Raw genomic sequence first — 14,657 nt, 5'->3', positions numbered from 1 at the left:
TGATTCAATTGATTTGATTTTCAAGGCAGCAGCATTGTGATAAATTTGCATGTCATTTCCTACACAGGTTTCATCAAATCAGCTAAGGGAAAATTCTGCCCAAAGTCGTTGGTTCTCCCTTAGTTTGCCTCATGTGGTACGGAATGCCAGACCCTCGGCCAAACAGTCACAGGTAGTACCATCTACTATTACATACGGTAGCAGGATGATCCTGACCTGACCCATGCAGGTTTAGGTAATACATTCCCTCAAAACGTGCAAAGTGTGGTGTAAAGATTTATGCCATGGTGGACACAAGAATGTTTTTATATATAAACTCAATGATGAACAGCTGTATTGTGTGAGTAATACACCTTCCAATGTTCTGAAGAGAATTACTGAACAAATTTACAACACTGGACAGAATGTTACTGCAGATAATTGGTTTTCAGATATAAATGTAGTTGCTGAATTATGAACAAAAATTAAGTTCCCAGAAGGAAACTATAATCTAATTACATCGACTGCAAATGTCATAAACACATAAGCTCTTTAGGCTTTTTCAATCGTGAAATTACCAGCGTTTCGCACCAGTGTAGCAGTGGACTCATCAGTTGGATTGCTACACCTTTCCTAGACACCACTACAAGCCTCCTATGTACAAGGGGCAGTCAAATGAAAACCAAACACCCGCCATAACACAGATTCCACATGAAAGGTGGCAACATTACTGTTATGCATCGATACTGCCATCGCTGTGGTAGAAGAAATGCATAGTGGCAACTCAAAAGTGCACGCAGTCATTGGGTTGTGTCTTTATTGGTGCGCAGACTGGTCTAGTATGTTCATCCAGCTGTAGAAATGGAGGCAAGCAAAGAAGAGCAGAGGAGCAGAGAAGAGTGGTTTATTTTCTGGTGGCTGAGGGTGCTGGAGTACACAAAATTTATTGTCGCATGTCTGCTGTGTATGGCGAACACTGCACATGACAAGTGTGTATGAGTAGCATAGGAGATTCGGAGAAGGGCGCATATCACTGCAAGGTGATGCATGTCCAGGACAGGCCCATCAAGCCATTACTCTGGATGTGTTAGGGCAGATCGATGGCCTTATCCGGGAAAACCAATGAATCATGGAGGAAGAAAGACATTCGTGGACATTGGTTTAATTCGGACAAAGAAGTGCAAGAGTAGGTGCGGTTGTGGATCCATCAGCGATCTACCTGTTTCTACAAAACTGAAATTGATCATCTCATCTCCCAGTGGGATAAATGTATTAATGATTTGGTGATTACTTTTGAATAAAACCATTCCACTGTCACGTTTTAGCAGGTGTCCGGTTTTCATTTGACTGCTCCTTATATTTATACAAGTGGAGGCACATACTTCCCCTATGCATCGTTACTGCATTGTCCTACATAGGAGGCTTGCAGTGGTGTCTCAATAGCGCACTAGCTGCCAGTGTCTAAGAAAGGTGTAGCAATCCAACTGATGAGCACCACTGCACTGGGGTGAAATGTTGGTAATTTCACGATTGAAAACGCCTAAAGAACTTAAATTTTTTTACGAACAAAAAATGTATCATTCGTAGGGACCCTAAAGAATAACAAGCTACAAATACCTCTGGAGTTGTTAACAGTGAAAGGACGACCTGAAAAATCTAGCATGTTTGCCTTTGGAAAAGACACTACTTTAGTGTCTTATCTACTGAGGAAGTACAAGAATGTAATCATAATTTACAGTATGCATTTTGACGATGAAATAGATTAAGAAACTGGGGATGAGAACAAATTTCTAATGATAACTATGTATAACAAGCAAATTAGGAGCTGATGTAGTCGACGAAACGAGTGCAACCTTCAAATTTGCCAGGAACACAAAACATTGGTCCATGGTAATTTGGTACATACTTCTGAATGCCCAGATTATATTAATTAGTAACCAACAGAAAGTGAGAAGCAGGAGGACATTTTTTAAGGATCTCGCGTGTGAACTGTTCAGAGAAGAACTTGTAGGAATGCCTCTCTCACTGAAACAATCAGACCAATGGAGATAAGCGAAGTAATTCCGTGGCCATCTACAAGCAAGGAACATAAACAGTGTATTGAGTGCCCTAGAGAAACGAAATGGAGATACAATAAATACTCGTGCAGAGAGAGCACGCAGTAATGATCTGCAATAACAATTTTGTCAACGTGGCATACATGAAAGTTCTAGTGAAGAAATGTAGGGCATGACTGATAATCCAAGGCCATTGAACTGCATTTGGATTAGACTGATCAGAACATAAACTGTCTTAATATTTCAAATGGTTTTGCATTGGAGTCACAGAGTGTGAAATGTTCACACAACTGTAATTTTGTAAACTTTAATTTGGTACACACAAGTATGCACGAGTAGCATAAGAGATTCCGACAAGGGCGCACATCACTGCAAGGTGATGCATGCCCAGGGCAGGCCCATCGAGCCATTACTCCGGATGTGTTAGGGCAGATTGATCGCCTTATCCGGGAAAACCGATGAATCAAGGAGGAAAAAAAGACAAGTTGCTTTACATCGCACCAACACAGATGGATCTTTTGTAAGTCGACTGCTGACCATTGAGGGGGTGGAGGTTGGAGGGGTTAAGGAAGCAAGATGAATGCACAACAAGTCAGAATGTAATCATAAGTCACTTTCACATCACAGCTGTTCTAGAGTCAATATACAATTATCCTAATTTTTCCTGGAATATGTTTTTTTCTTTTGTTTTCTTTGGTGCCATTAATCCTTGAACTAGTCTGATGCAGTTTTCCAATCCATGTCATCTTACTCTTTCCCATTCCACTCCTTTAAAATCTATCGTCTGGCTCTCCAGATGCAAACTGCCAATCTCTTGGAGTGAACCAGGGCAGCTCTCCATACTGACCTAGGTTGTCACGCATATCATCTCGCCATGCCTTAGGTAAAAATCCATGTATATTGCTGCCAGCCTCCTGAGGAGGTACCATGAATGTTAAGTTGGCCTGGTTTGATGCAGTTCTCGGGAATTAATTTCAATCAAGAGTTTCGACATATTGAAGAAGGTAGGCATCGATTTAGATTTCTTAAAATGTTAGATCCTACTTCTTGGCATGAAAACATTTCCTAAGTTATGCCAAAGAGACTATTAAAAAATCTTCAGAAGGTAAATGATACAGCAGATAGAGGAGTGATGTTAATGCAAGATTTCAATTAACTCTTTACAGCCAATGAAAAACAATGAAAATTCATTTTGCGATGTGTGGCAACAATACCCTGATTGTAGAAAAGACACATTGAAAAGAAAATTATGATAAAATTGGTACTGATTTATGGTGTGTTAACACATTTTGTATTATACTATCATATAGTAATGCATTAGTTAAGTATATCTGCAAAAACCTCAAAATTGGGTCTCCCATCTCATCAGAATCAACAGCTGCTTCTTCTCCTCCTTCTTCTTCTTCTTCTTCTTCTTCTTCTTCTTCTTCTTCTTCTTCTTCCAGAACCATAACATCTATGTCTTTGCTTTGATACAATTGTTGGATATGTTCCAGCCATCTTTCTGCCTTGTCTTCTTTCCCTAGAAGCGTTTTTCCATCCGAGTTCTTAATACTCATGAATGCCTTTGGTTGTGGCATCATACACAACCATTAACCCGGCTCAAGGGAGAGAGGGTCACCTTCCCTGTTCTCCACTTGAGTAATTATTGCCTGGCACATCCACACTGCGGGAGTGGGCTTCCTCCACATCAGTAGGCTGGTGTGAAAGGATAGCTAAGTTCAGATAGGGACCCAGCCCCACGGGGTATAATGTGGAACCCATGCCCAGGGTTATGGGTGAAGACCTTAACGGCATCTTTGGCAGAGAAGGAGACCTTCGGAATGGCAGAGATGGCGGACGTGGCAACCGATCCTCCCTGGGGATAATTAGAAGAGGACACCACTGCCTTGTGGAGAAGAGGGATCTTCAAAGGCTAAGGGAGTAAACCCTGAAAGAAAATCCTCACCTCTGTTAGGCCTAGCAAATCACCAGCTGAGTATGAATATACTGCTTTCAAACCTGAAACAAGCCTCGGGTGGAAGAATAAATTAAATACTGGACATGACAGTTCTTCTCGTACCGTCCGAATTTATGACAGCCAAAAGCCTTATGCTCATCGGAGATACTGGAAGACACAAAACCCTCCTAAGGAGAGACTGAAAATTGGCACACTCAATATCCTCACTCTCACCAACAAATATGAAGAATTTGTGGATCTTATGGAGTGGCGTAAGCTCAAGATATTGAGATTGAGTGAGACAAAATGGAAAGGATATGGGAAGAAGTCCTTGAGAAATGGATATGTGCTGTACTGGAGTGGGAACAATAATGAATCCAAAAATGGAGTTGGCTTCCTCCTTCATAAAGATATAGACACACAGACAGATGTCAAATATGTGAGTGATAGGATCATCCAGATGGGACTGAGTGTCGGTAATGCACATCATACTCTTCTGCAAGTATATGCACCGCAGACAGGATGTACCACAGAAGAGAAAGAGTAATTCCTTATCGAACTTGAGGAACAAATAACAGAGGAGAACACAATCATTATGGGTGATCTGACTGCCCAAGTTGGTAAAGAAAGACTAGGCTGTGAAAACATCGTTGGCCTCTATGACTATGGTAACAGAAACTCTGAAGGGGAGAACCTGATTGATTTCTGTGTGCGAAACAACTTAACCATACAGAACACATGGTATCAGAAGAGGGAGAGTCGTAAAATAATGAGATATAGCTGGGATGGAAAGCTCAAGACTATGATCGACTTCATCATCACCGACAGAAAAGCGAGTCAGTATATTACAGATGTTAAAGTCATACCCAGCGAGTGCCTAGATAGCTAATATCTAATTCCCTCCTTGGGAATTTAGAATTTCCATTTGGAATTGCTAGGCAGGCAATAATTCCACTGTGGAGTTTTATCTTCCGTATGCAGTTATCAGACTGTGCCTCTTATATAGGGCTTCTGATAAGTTCACCTGCATACACCCCAGCGACAGTGGGTAGGGTCTGACACATCCCACTCTGATGAGTCTAGTGTCAGACCTAAGACGAATCGCTGGTTAATAGAGCAAACGCCTGAAAAGCCTTACATCTGATCTGTTTTTTGCCTAGATAGCGACCAACAGCTATTAATCGCTGACCTAAAAGATGTCCATGTGCCCAAAATTAAACAAAAGAAAATGCCAAAGATTAAGACATGGCTGTTGAAGGACATGGAGAAGAAAGGAAACTATGAAGCGAGGATAACAGCCAAATTATCCAAAACTGAGAAAGGGGGAGTAGAAGAAGAATGGTACTTATTCAAAGAAACCCTTGTAAAAGAAGCCACAGAAATTTACGGAAAAACAAGTGCCACAACAAAAGAGAAGGAAACACCTTGGTGGAATGACAGAATAAAGACAGCAGATAGAAATATACTGAAAAGAAAAAAAGAAAAAAACAGAAAACAGATGATAGACAAAATGAATTAGAAACTGAACATCTAGCACAGGAATACAGGAAAAATAAACTGGCTGTAAAAAGACTGATCCAGGAAGAAAAGGAAAAGTGCTGGGAAACAAGAATAGAGGAAGACTGTCAAGGAAGTAAGAAACTACTGTACAAAATAGTAAACAGTAAAAGAAATGAATATATGAACATCATTGCACTGGAAACAGATGATGGTAGCTTAATACGAACAGAGGAAGGGATCAGGGATGAAATGAAGAAGCGCTTCAATGTGCTGTTAAATGGAGATGGGGGCAACACCACCACCAATGACTGTAGTATAGGTGAGGCCAAAAACAACAAATACCCAGTAACATGGCTTGAGGTAGAAATAGCACTAAAGAGCATGCAAAATGGGAAGTCACCAAGCTTTGATGATCTCAGCTCACACATGATAAAGGCAGCTGTGACTACTAGGTATGAATTGGCTATATAGAGTGTTATCAGTGATTTGGGAAAGGAAAAAAATCCCAGAAGATTGGAGTAAAGGAGTCATCATCGCACTGTTCAAAAAGGGCAACCGACGGAAATGTGGAAATTACAGAGGCATCACGCTATTGTCACACACACTGAAGCTGCTGGAAAAGTTCATAGAAATGAGACTTAGTGGAACCTTTGCTTGAGGAAGAACAACACGGGTTCAGGAAAGGTCGAAGTACTGTGGATCTTATCTTAGCAGTAAAAGTGCTGACAGAAAAGTACTGGGAATACAGAAAAAATCTTCTGATTGCTTTTGTGGACATTGAAAAACCATATGATAGTGTTCCTCTAAACAAGATATGGGAATATCTGGAAGATTTAAAGGTGCCAAAGTACTTAATTGGCAAAGTCGAGATGCTATACCAGAAGTGCTAGAGCTGTGTCCAGATAGGCAACGGATGATCAAAATGGTTTGAAACAAAGAGAGGTGTCCAACAAGGAAGTGCCCTATCACCACTCCTGTTCGTAATAGTAATGGACAAGGTCATAAAATCTATCAAGAAAATGGACAGTGAACCAAACGACCTGATATTTGCTGATGATGTGCTTTTATGGGGAGAGACAGAAGCTGAAGTTCAGAAGAAACTTAACGAATGGAACAATATATTCAAACATCTTTCACTGAGGCTGAGCAAAACAAAGACACTGGAAATGACCATCAATAGGGAAGGAACAAGCTCAAATATATTTCTGGAAGGAGTAAAAATCGAATAAGCTTCCCACTTCGAGTACCTCGGAAGCACAATATCAAAAGACAACACTGTTAGGCAGGAAATACTCAGCAGGACACAGAAAGCATCAAACTTCTACAGTCAAGTCAGAAATCTTCCCTGGAACTGCAAAATACCACAAAAAGCAAAAACAATCATGCACCACACTTACTTTGTACCAATCCTCACGTACAGTTTAGAGACATGTACCCTACTAAACAAAGACTTCAGAAGAATTCAAGCAACTGAAATGAGATTCATTAGAACCATGAACCAAACTACCAGAAAGGACAAGATCAGAAATGAAGTGAGTAGGAAAGTAGCTGGTATCGAGGTTCCTATTACCAGTGTCATAAAGAAACACAGACTTCAGTGGTATGGGCACATAATGAGAATGAAAAGGGAAAGACCTGCCAGAAAATATTTTGACTTTAATCTCATAGGAAGAAGACCACAGGGAAGAACAAGAAAATGCTGGATAGAGACTGTAAGATCAGATGTGGAGGAGAGAGGACACAAATGGGAGGATGTACTGGAACAGAAGATGTATGAAGACAGAAGAAGATGGCGAGCGCTTGTGCACCACACCCAGGAAACTGGAGTTGGGAAATGATGATGATGATTTGCAAAAACATATATGTTGGTTTCAATTGTTTATGAGAATACAAGTATAAGCACATTCTTTCAGAACTTCAGTCTTATTTAGATATCTAGGTCCAATGCAGCTAAGTTTAACATTAACTAATTGTAATGGAATTTGGCACATTATCAAAACATGACAAACATTAAAAAAAAAGTAAAAAATAAATAGGGGATGTGCAATGAAATCACTTGACATTTTTGTGTAACCCCCATACAAGGACTACCCTAATGCATATACAGTATTTGTATGATGTTGGCAAGATATGCATTGGAGACTGTAAAACTGCATGGTTGTTATTAAATTATGACTATCTGAAAGTGCTGAAATAAAAATATTGTACTGATCTTGGTGTCAAGGTTCAAGTCAGACTGCTACCTGAGATTGTGAGGTTGATACCTTTATATGTGATGAACTCTATTTGATTTTGTTATTCCAAGTGTAAAGATGAGAAGATAAAGAACTGCAAATAAGTACAGTAATGGTTGTCAGTAGGTTTCTTACAATAATAAGAACAGCACTGTAGAAAGGATTTTTCACATGATTAGATCTCTCTGTACTGTTTATAGAATTGAAATTGGCACACTTCTTCATAAAACATTCCAGAAAACAAACAAGTGAGCAAGCTAGTAGTTTTTTCATAATTGTTAGTCCTGGGATCTGAAACTACGAGACCTAAAGTTTTATCTGGAATCCCAGTTTGAAAAAGCTACATCCATTAATCGGTGTTAAAACCACAGCCAAACCAGGTGAGATACTAGCAACTATGGCAATGTGCAATCATATTACTCACCGATACATTTGAGGTTTAACTTAATGTAACTTTAGATAAAACACATAATTTGAAGTATTTCAGGACTCATTTATAAACAAGCTGAAGTAATTGGGATTTGGGATGCCTAATTATGAGACAAAAACTGAGAAGAATGCCACAGGGTTACATCCACACTTTATGAAAGAACATACTTCAGATGAAAATCACAATCTACAGTAGAACCCTGTTTAAACATGCCCACTTCAAAGGAAATCCCACTTTTAACGAAGATTTTTGTTAGGCCCGGCCAAAATGCCATAAGAACAATGTTATTTAAACCCCTTTCTAACGAACCCCGACATAAGAAAAGGTCCGCTTTTAAGGAATATATTTCACATAAATTACGAGCACACATCCCGTTGTAATGAAAATTTGAGATAAGATATTTTTTTCTAAACCTGTTATAGTCTAAATATCAATTAACTTCCATATTCACGTAATCTCCCTACGAAGTTAACACATTAAATAAAATTGCTCCTTTAGCGATGTGCAGAACCATGATAAATTGGCTCAGCCTGTGGAAATCACTGTTACCGGCAAGCAGCAGTCACTTTCATGCTAGATGCTGTTGGTTAGTTATGTCGACCGAGCTGTATGCAGTACAGGAATGACGGCTGTATGGGAGCGAAGTGCAATTTCCGGTGAGACTAGCCGTGCGGCCCAGAGGCATGACTGACGTACGTGTACATGCCGCGAGACACAAGTAACTTGACAAAATATAAACACTTAGGCGGAAGGTCTCTTGCAAACTTCACGTGATTTACAGTGAAAGATATATTTCAAAAGACTAAAACCAATTAGAAACTGAAAATGGCAATGGATACTGAACAAACTGAAAATGTATTCTAGAAAAAATTATGCAATAAGTAGCAAGTCCATGGTTTACACTGCCTGAACTGTCATCAATAGACCCCAAGTGTAAGCGTACGAAATGTAGAGCTGTTAAATAAATAGAGATTTTTCCCAAATTTCACATCCAAATGAAGTGTTTAACCTCCTTTAGGACTAGTTAAGGATTAAAACAATCTTTAAAGTACATAATTTGCAGACTGTTTGGAAGTTAGGACCATTTTAGTCAGGGTGGGTCACTAGTTAACCTTAAAATATCCATGAATGATTAATTTTATATAGTACATCAAGCCTGCGAGATATCTACCATCATATTTTACAGCATCAATGAAGATGATGATGGTGATGATAATGATGATGATAATAATAATAATAATAATAATAATAATAAAAATAATAATAATTTAAAAATGTATAAATAATCACATAATGAAATTAAATATCCTAAGTCCAGTCATTATCTGAAAAAGGGGAATCAATGGTTATGTCTCCAGTGAGGTCATCTGCCTTAACCTATAGCTGCAGCGCTGTTATACAGACTACGCATTTCTACCTCGCGGCACCAATCGCTGTTTAGGAATCATGCGGAGGGCGCAGACTGAAGAATATCTTCAGCCTCATTCATTTTTTGTTCCTGTGTTGCAAGTTGCACTATGAGTTACTATTTGTATCTGTGATAAGAGCTGTACTGCAAGTTGTTATGGCAGACTATGTTCTTTATGGCTGCTAAATGTAAGAAGCTGACTCTTCAACAAAAGATCAACATCATTAGTGATGTTGAAAGGGATAGCCAAGAACCTTTGTCACAAATGGCAAAAAAATATGACTTGGCACCTTCTACACTGTTTGGCATCATGAAACAGTAGGAAGCTATTCTAACAATGAAAGTGGAGTGCGGTTCTGGGGCAAAAATACGGAAGAATATTCGTTCTTCACCATACGAGGAACTTGAAAATATTATGAAATGGTTCGAGGGAAAAAGAAGTGAGAACGCTCCAACTGACGGGAACATACTTAAACAAAAAGCTCATGAAGTTGCACTTAAGCTGGGTTTGGTCTGGTCGATTTCCATGCTTCTACTGGCTGGTTTGATCTTTTTTTTAAACGGCACAATCTGTCGTTCCGAAACATGTGCAGAGAGAGAGTGCGGAAGTTAATGACGATGCAGTTGTACACTGGAAAAGAATACGTTGCCTTGATTTGTTGAAGGATATGATGATAAGGATATTTTTAATGCTGATGAAACAGGAGTGTTTTACAATTTTGGAGAAAAATGCCACGGAGGCAAAAAAGTAAAGAAAGACTGACAGCGTTGTTATGCGTTAGCAGCGACGGGAGTGAAAAATTACCCCCACTAATAATTGGAAAATTTAAGAATCCAAGATGTTTCACGGACACCCTTACACTCCCGCGTAAATATTATTTTAACCAAAATGCGTGGATGACATCGGAGACACTTCTAAAATTTTTGTGAAGCTTGGGCGCTAAGATGGGATTGGCTGGAAGGAAGATAGTGCTGGTGATAGACAGATGTAAAGCTCATCCTCCAGATACATCTTTCCTGTGGAATATCAAAGCGGTTTTCTTTCCTCCTAACTGCACCAGTCACCTGCAGCCTTTGGACCTTGGCATTATTTATTCTTTGAAAGTGAAGTACAGGAAGGCCCTAGTCCAAAAGCTATTTCTTTCCTCGAAAGAAATGAGGAAATGAAATTTAATGTACTCTAAGCCATACATACGTTTGTAGCAGCATGGCAACTAGTCACAACGGACACTATTCAAAACTGCTTTGACCAAGCAGGCTTTGGTACCATTTCAGAAGTTTTTAATGATGATGACGCTACTGATGACATTGGAGAAGATAGGGGTTTGTATCAAAGGACTCGAGTGCCACACATTACAAGAATTTGTTACTTGTGATGATGATATCCTAATCTCAGCACCACACATGGATATTGGAGACCTGTATGATGATGCAAAAAGACAAAGTACTGAAGAGGATCCAGCAGAACCAACTTTTAGGGCAGCAGTGAGGGACTGGATATTGTCCGCCGGTACTTCTCCTCCTTCAACGTTGATGAAGGCCTCATCAACAGTCTCAACCAAACTGAGAGATAACTTCTTTCTGTGAGACATCTGGGCAAGAGGAAGCAAACTACCGTACTGGACTATTTCAGAAAGTGAAGGTTAATATGCTTACACTCATGGTTCTCATGGTCTATTTTTCACAAATCTCTTTAAAATCATGTTAGGCCTCTGTTCCTTCAAGTTAAAATTGCAAGTCAGTAGTACCTAGTTCTCTTTTCCTTTCTGCAGGTTGTGCTCCCAATGGTCCACTAAGAAATTTTTTATGTCTGCTGTTTTGTAAATATTTCCTGTTATTCTTGTGTTAATTTGAGTTTTTTAGTCTTTCTTAACATGTCCATTTATTATTTTTTGACATTACATTAGTTAAACATATAAATGTTTATTATTTCTTGTGATATATAGGCATATAGCCTATTTTCTTTTAACCCCCTTTTAAGGAAAACCTTTTTTAAGGAAGAAATATCAAATCCCCCAGAGATTCGTTAAAAAGGGGTTCTACTGTATCTACATCTGCTGTGAATGCACAGGATTTCAACTCAAGTTTGTAATGACACCTGAACAAAACCATATGACATAAACTACTCGTATAATGCTCAAGGAAAGGTGTTTTATGGTCTTTTGGGTTATTAATTTTGATAAATGTGAACATTTCACAACAGACCTTTTCAAAAATGACTGTCAGAATGCAATTATTTCTTATTGTATATGTAAGTGGAAGCATAAGCATCTACCATCAGTAGCCAAGTTGCAAGGAACTCTAATTTTATGTGGAATCTGAACCACATGAGTGTGACTTTTCATTTTTAAAATCTCTTGCACATTGCCAGGATTCAAACCATGGCTGCCCCAGGGAGAACTAGTGACTATGCCACTCAGTTATCATGGCATTTCTGTTTAGCAGCAGCAGCAGTAGTAGTAGTAGTAGTAGTAGTAGTATGCTCCCAGTACCAGTCTCTTTTGAAATACCATGAGCCAGACTATGTTAACAAACATACCATTTTTGTTGCAACTGAAGATGTTAGGATGCTTTTCTGTTTCACCTTCAGATGTAAACAAGCATGAAATTGGCAGGAGGTAACTAGAATTATATTTGGTGGTTCCTACATAAAGCATTTTCAACTTCAACTGCAAGAAAGGAGGTCTGAGCATGTAAAAAGCTTAGCTCCCAATACTTAGAAAAAGTAGCAATTCAGCTGTAGAATCATTTCACCAGAAATTAAGACTATGCAATAAAAGTTCATGTCTCCAACAACATATGAAGAGGTCAATTCCATCTGACTGCTTGTCTGCTGTAGAGTAGGAGTAATGACAATATTCGGTAAAATGTGCCTAAGTCCAACAGCCCAGAGATCACCTTTATATTAGACACCAGTTGTGAAAACTTACATCATTACAACAATGCTATTATAGGAAGAAAATATTATCCTACATTAGAAATATACATTACTCTGAAACAACATGTATGGTAACTGGAGAGCAGCGAGACATGCACATTATTAGCAGCATAACTGTGGTTATCTCACACCACAATCAAACTTAACAAAATTTCAAGCATACCTGGGATCAGTGGATTTACTCCAGTTCCGATTTGGAGAGCTCTTGTTTCCTAGGAGCCTTTTATTGTCTAAGCTACTGTCCCTACCACGTACACCACCTGAGGAACCACCACCACTCCCTCGAGGTTTTCCAGGGGATGATACCCTGCAAGGAACAAGCATAAGCCAAATGTTAGAAGCAGTTAGTTCCCCTTTTGGCAAGCTTTTTACTATAAGCTAACAAGAGCAATAAGAAATTCCACCCATCACCAAAATTGCACATTAAAAAAAAGAAAAGGTCTGATTTTTACAACAGATCAGAAACAAAACAGTTGTCAGCTGGGGAATAAGCCCTCTAAAGGGTTCCATATACATATTGAACACCTCAATGCAACTATCACAAAGATTTTTGGAGCAGTACACTTCACCTCACTCAATTTCACCTGCACGGCTGGCTGAAGATTTTCTTGGTACAGGAGAAAATAAAGTGATGATAGTTTATAAATTTATAACTGATTCAGATTCCTTATAATACATATTACTCCAAAAGGAATAACTGAACTAACTTTAGTTCTCCAGATTTCTTCCTGGCCAAATGTTAATTCATTAGCTTATAGATTTGAAGTTTCCATTGTTCTTTTCCTACCTTAACAGTACATGCCTTCTACTATGAAGCCAATCCAAATGGGATTCTTCATTCATCTCCAGTCTAATTTTTTTTTTCTTTTCAAGTATCATACAACTGTTAAAGGACTTGGCATGACACAGTAAAGCTAGGATAAATGAGGAGAAACTTACTTACGAAGGTGGTTTGAAAAGTCCGTGCAAAGTTCAAGAGATGGCACCACCGGCGCGTATCGAGGTCATGTTCAGTTAGTAGCATCTCTTGAATGAACACACACCAAGTTTCAGCCATATTGGTCTATTTCTTTGTGTTTGGCATTCGTGTGAATCAAGGAAGTCGAGTGATTTTCAAGAAATGGACGAAAAAGAATTTTGTGTGGTGGTTAAACATTACTTTATGAAAGGCAAAACACCTCAGGAGACTAAAGAGAAGCTTGATAAACATTATGGCGACTCTGCACCTTCGATTAGAACAGTTTATAAATGGTTTCAAACTTTTCGGACTGGCCATACGGGCACAAGTGACACTGAATGTTCTGGACGGCCTGTGGAGGTTACGAATCCAGAAATCATTGATCAAATCCATATGGTGATGGATGACAGAAGAGTTAAGGTGCTTGAGATTGCTCGTGCTGTGGGCATCTCAACTGAACGGGTACATAATATTTTCCATAAACATTTGGACATGAGAAAGCTATCTGCAAGATGGGTGCCGCAACTGCGCTTGACCAAAAACGGAATCGTGTGAAGTGTTGTAAGGATCGTTTGCAGCTGTTCCAGAAGAATCCGAAGGACTTTAAGCGTCGTTTCATCACTGTGGATGAAACATGGATACATTACTATACTCCTGAGACCAAATAACAATCTAAACAATGGGTTACCAAGGGGGGAATCTGCACAAAAAAAGGCGAAGACCGTTCCTTCGGCCGGAAAGGTTATGGCGACTGTCTTTTGGGATTCGCAAGGGATAATCCTCATTGACTATCTGGAAAAAGGTAAAACTATTACAGGTGCATATTATTCATCGTTATTGGACCGTTTGAAAACCAAGCTGCAAGAAAAATGCACGCGATTGGCCCACAAGAAAGTCCTTTTTCATCACAACAATGCACCAGCACACACCTCAGCAGTTGTGGTCGCAAAATTAATGGAAGTAGGATTCCAACTCGTTTCACATCCCCCCTATTCTCCCTCGGACTACTATTTGTTCCCCAATTTGAAGAAATGGCTGGTGGGACAAAGATTTTATTCTAACGAGGAGGTAATTGCAAGCACTAATGGATATTTTGCAGACTTGGACAAATCCTATTATTCGGAAGGGATCAACAAACTAGAACATCGTTGGACAAAGTGTATAAGCCTAAAAGGAGACTATGTCGAAAAATAAAAAAGGTTTACCCCAAACAC

At 39.2% G+C, this 14,657-nt stretch overlaps 1 protein-coding gene across 4 annotated transcripts in view; it reads right to left on the bottom strand.

The window, feature by feature from the left end:
• The window catches only part of LOC136857668 (zinc finger CCCH domain-containing protein 13), a 214,556-nt gene that overhangs the window by 150,731 nt on the left and 49,168 nt on the right, over positions 1-14,657 (bottom strand). For all 4 annotated transcript variants that reach the window (XM_067136501.2, XM_067136503.2, XM_067136504.2 and 1 more), the window contains exon 8: positions 12,649-12,792. In XM_067136501.2, coding sequence (XP_066992602.2) covers positions 12,649-12,792 — 144 coding nt within the window. The remainder of the gene's footprint in view (positions 1-12,648; positions 12,793-14,657) is intronic.

This window comes from Anabrus simplex, chromosome 1, assembly GCF_040414725.1.
Source record: "Anabrus simplex isolate iqAnaSimp1 chromosome 1, ASM4041472v1, whole genome shotgun sequence".
Lineage (NCBI taxonomy): Eukaryota > Metazoa > Arthropoda > Insecta > Orthoptera > Tettigoniidae > Anabrus > Anabrus simplex.
Note: the sequence above shows the minus strand (reverse complement) of the source record. Positions and strands in the feature narration are given on the sequence as shown.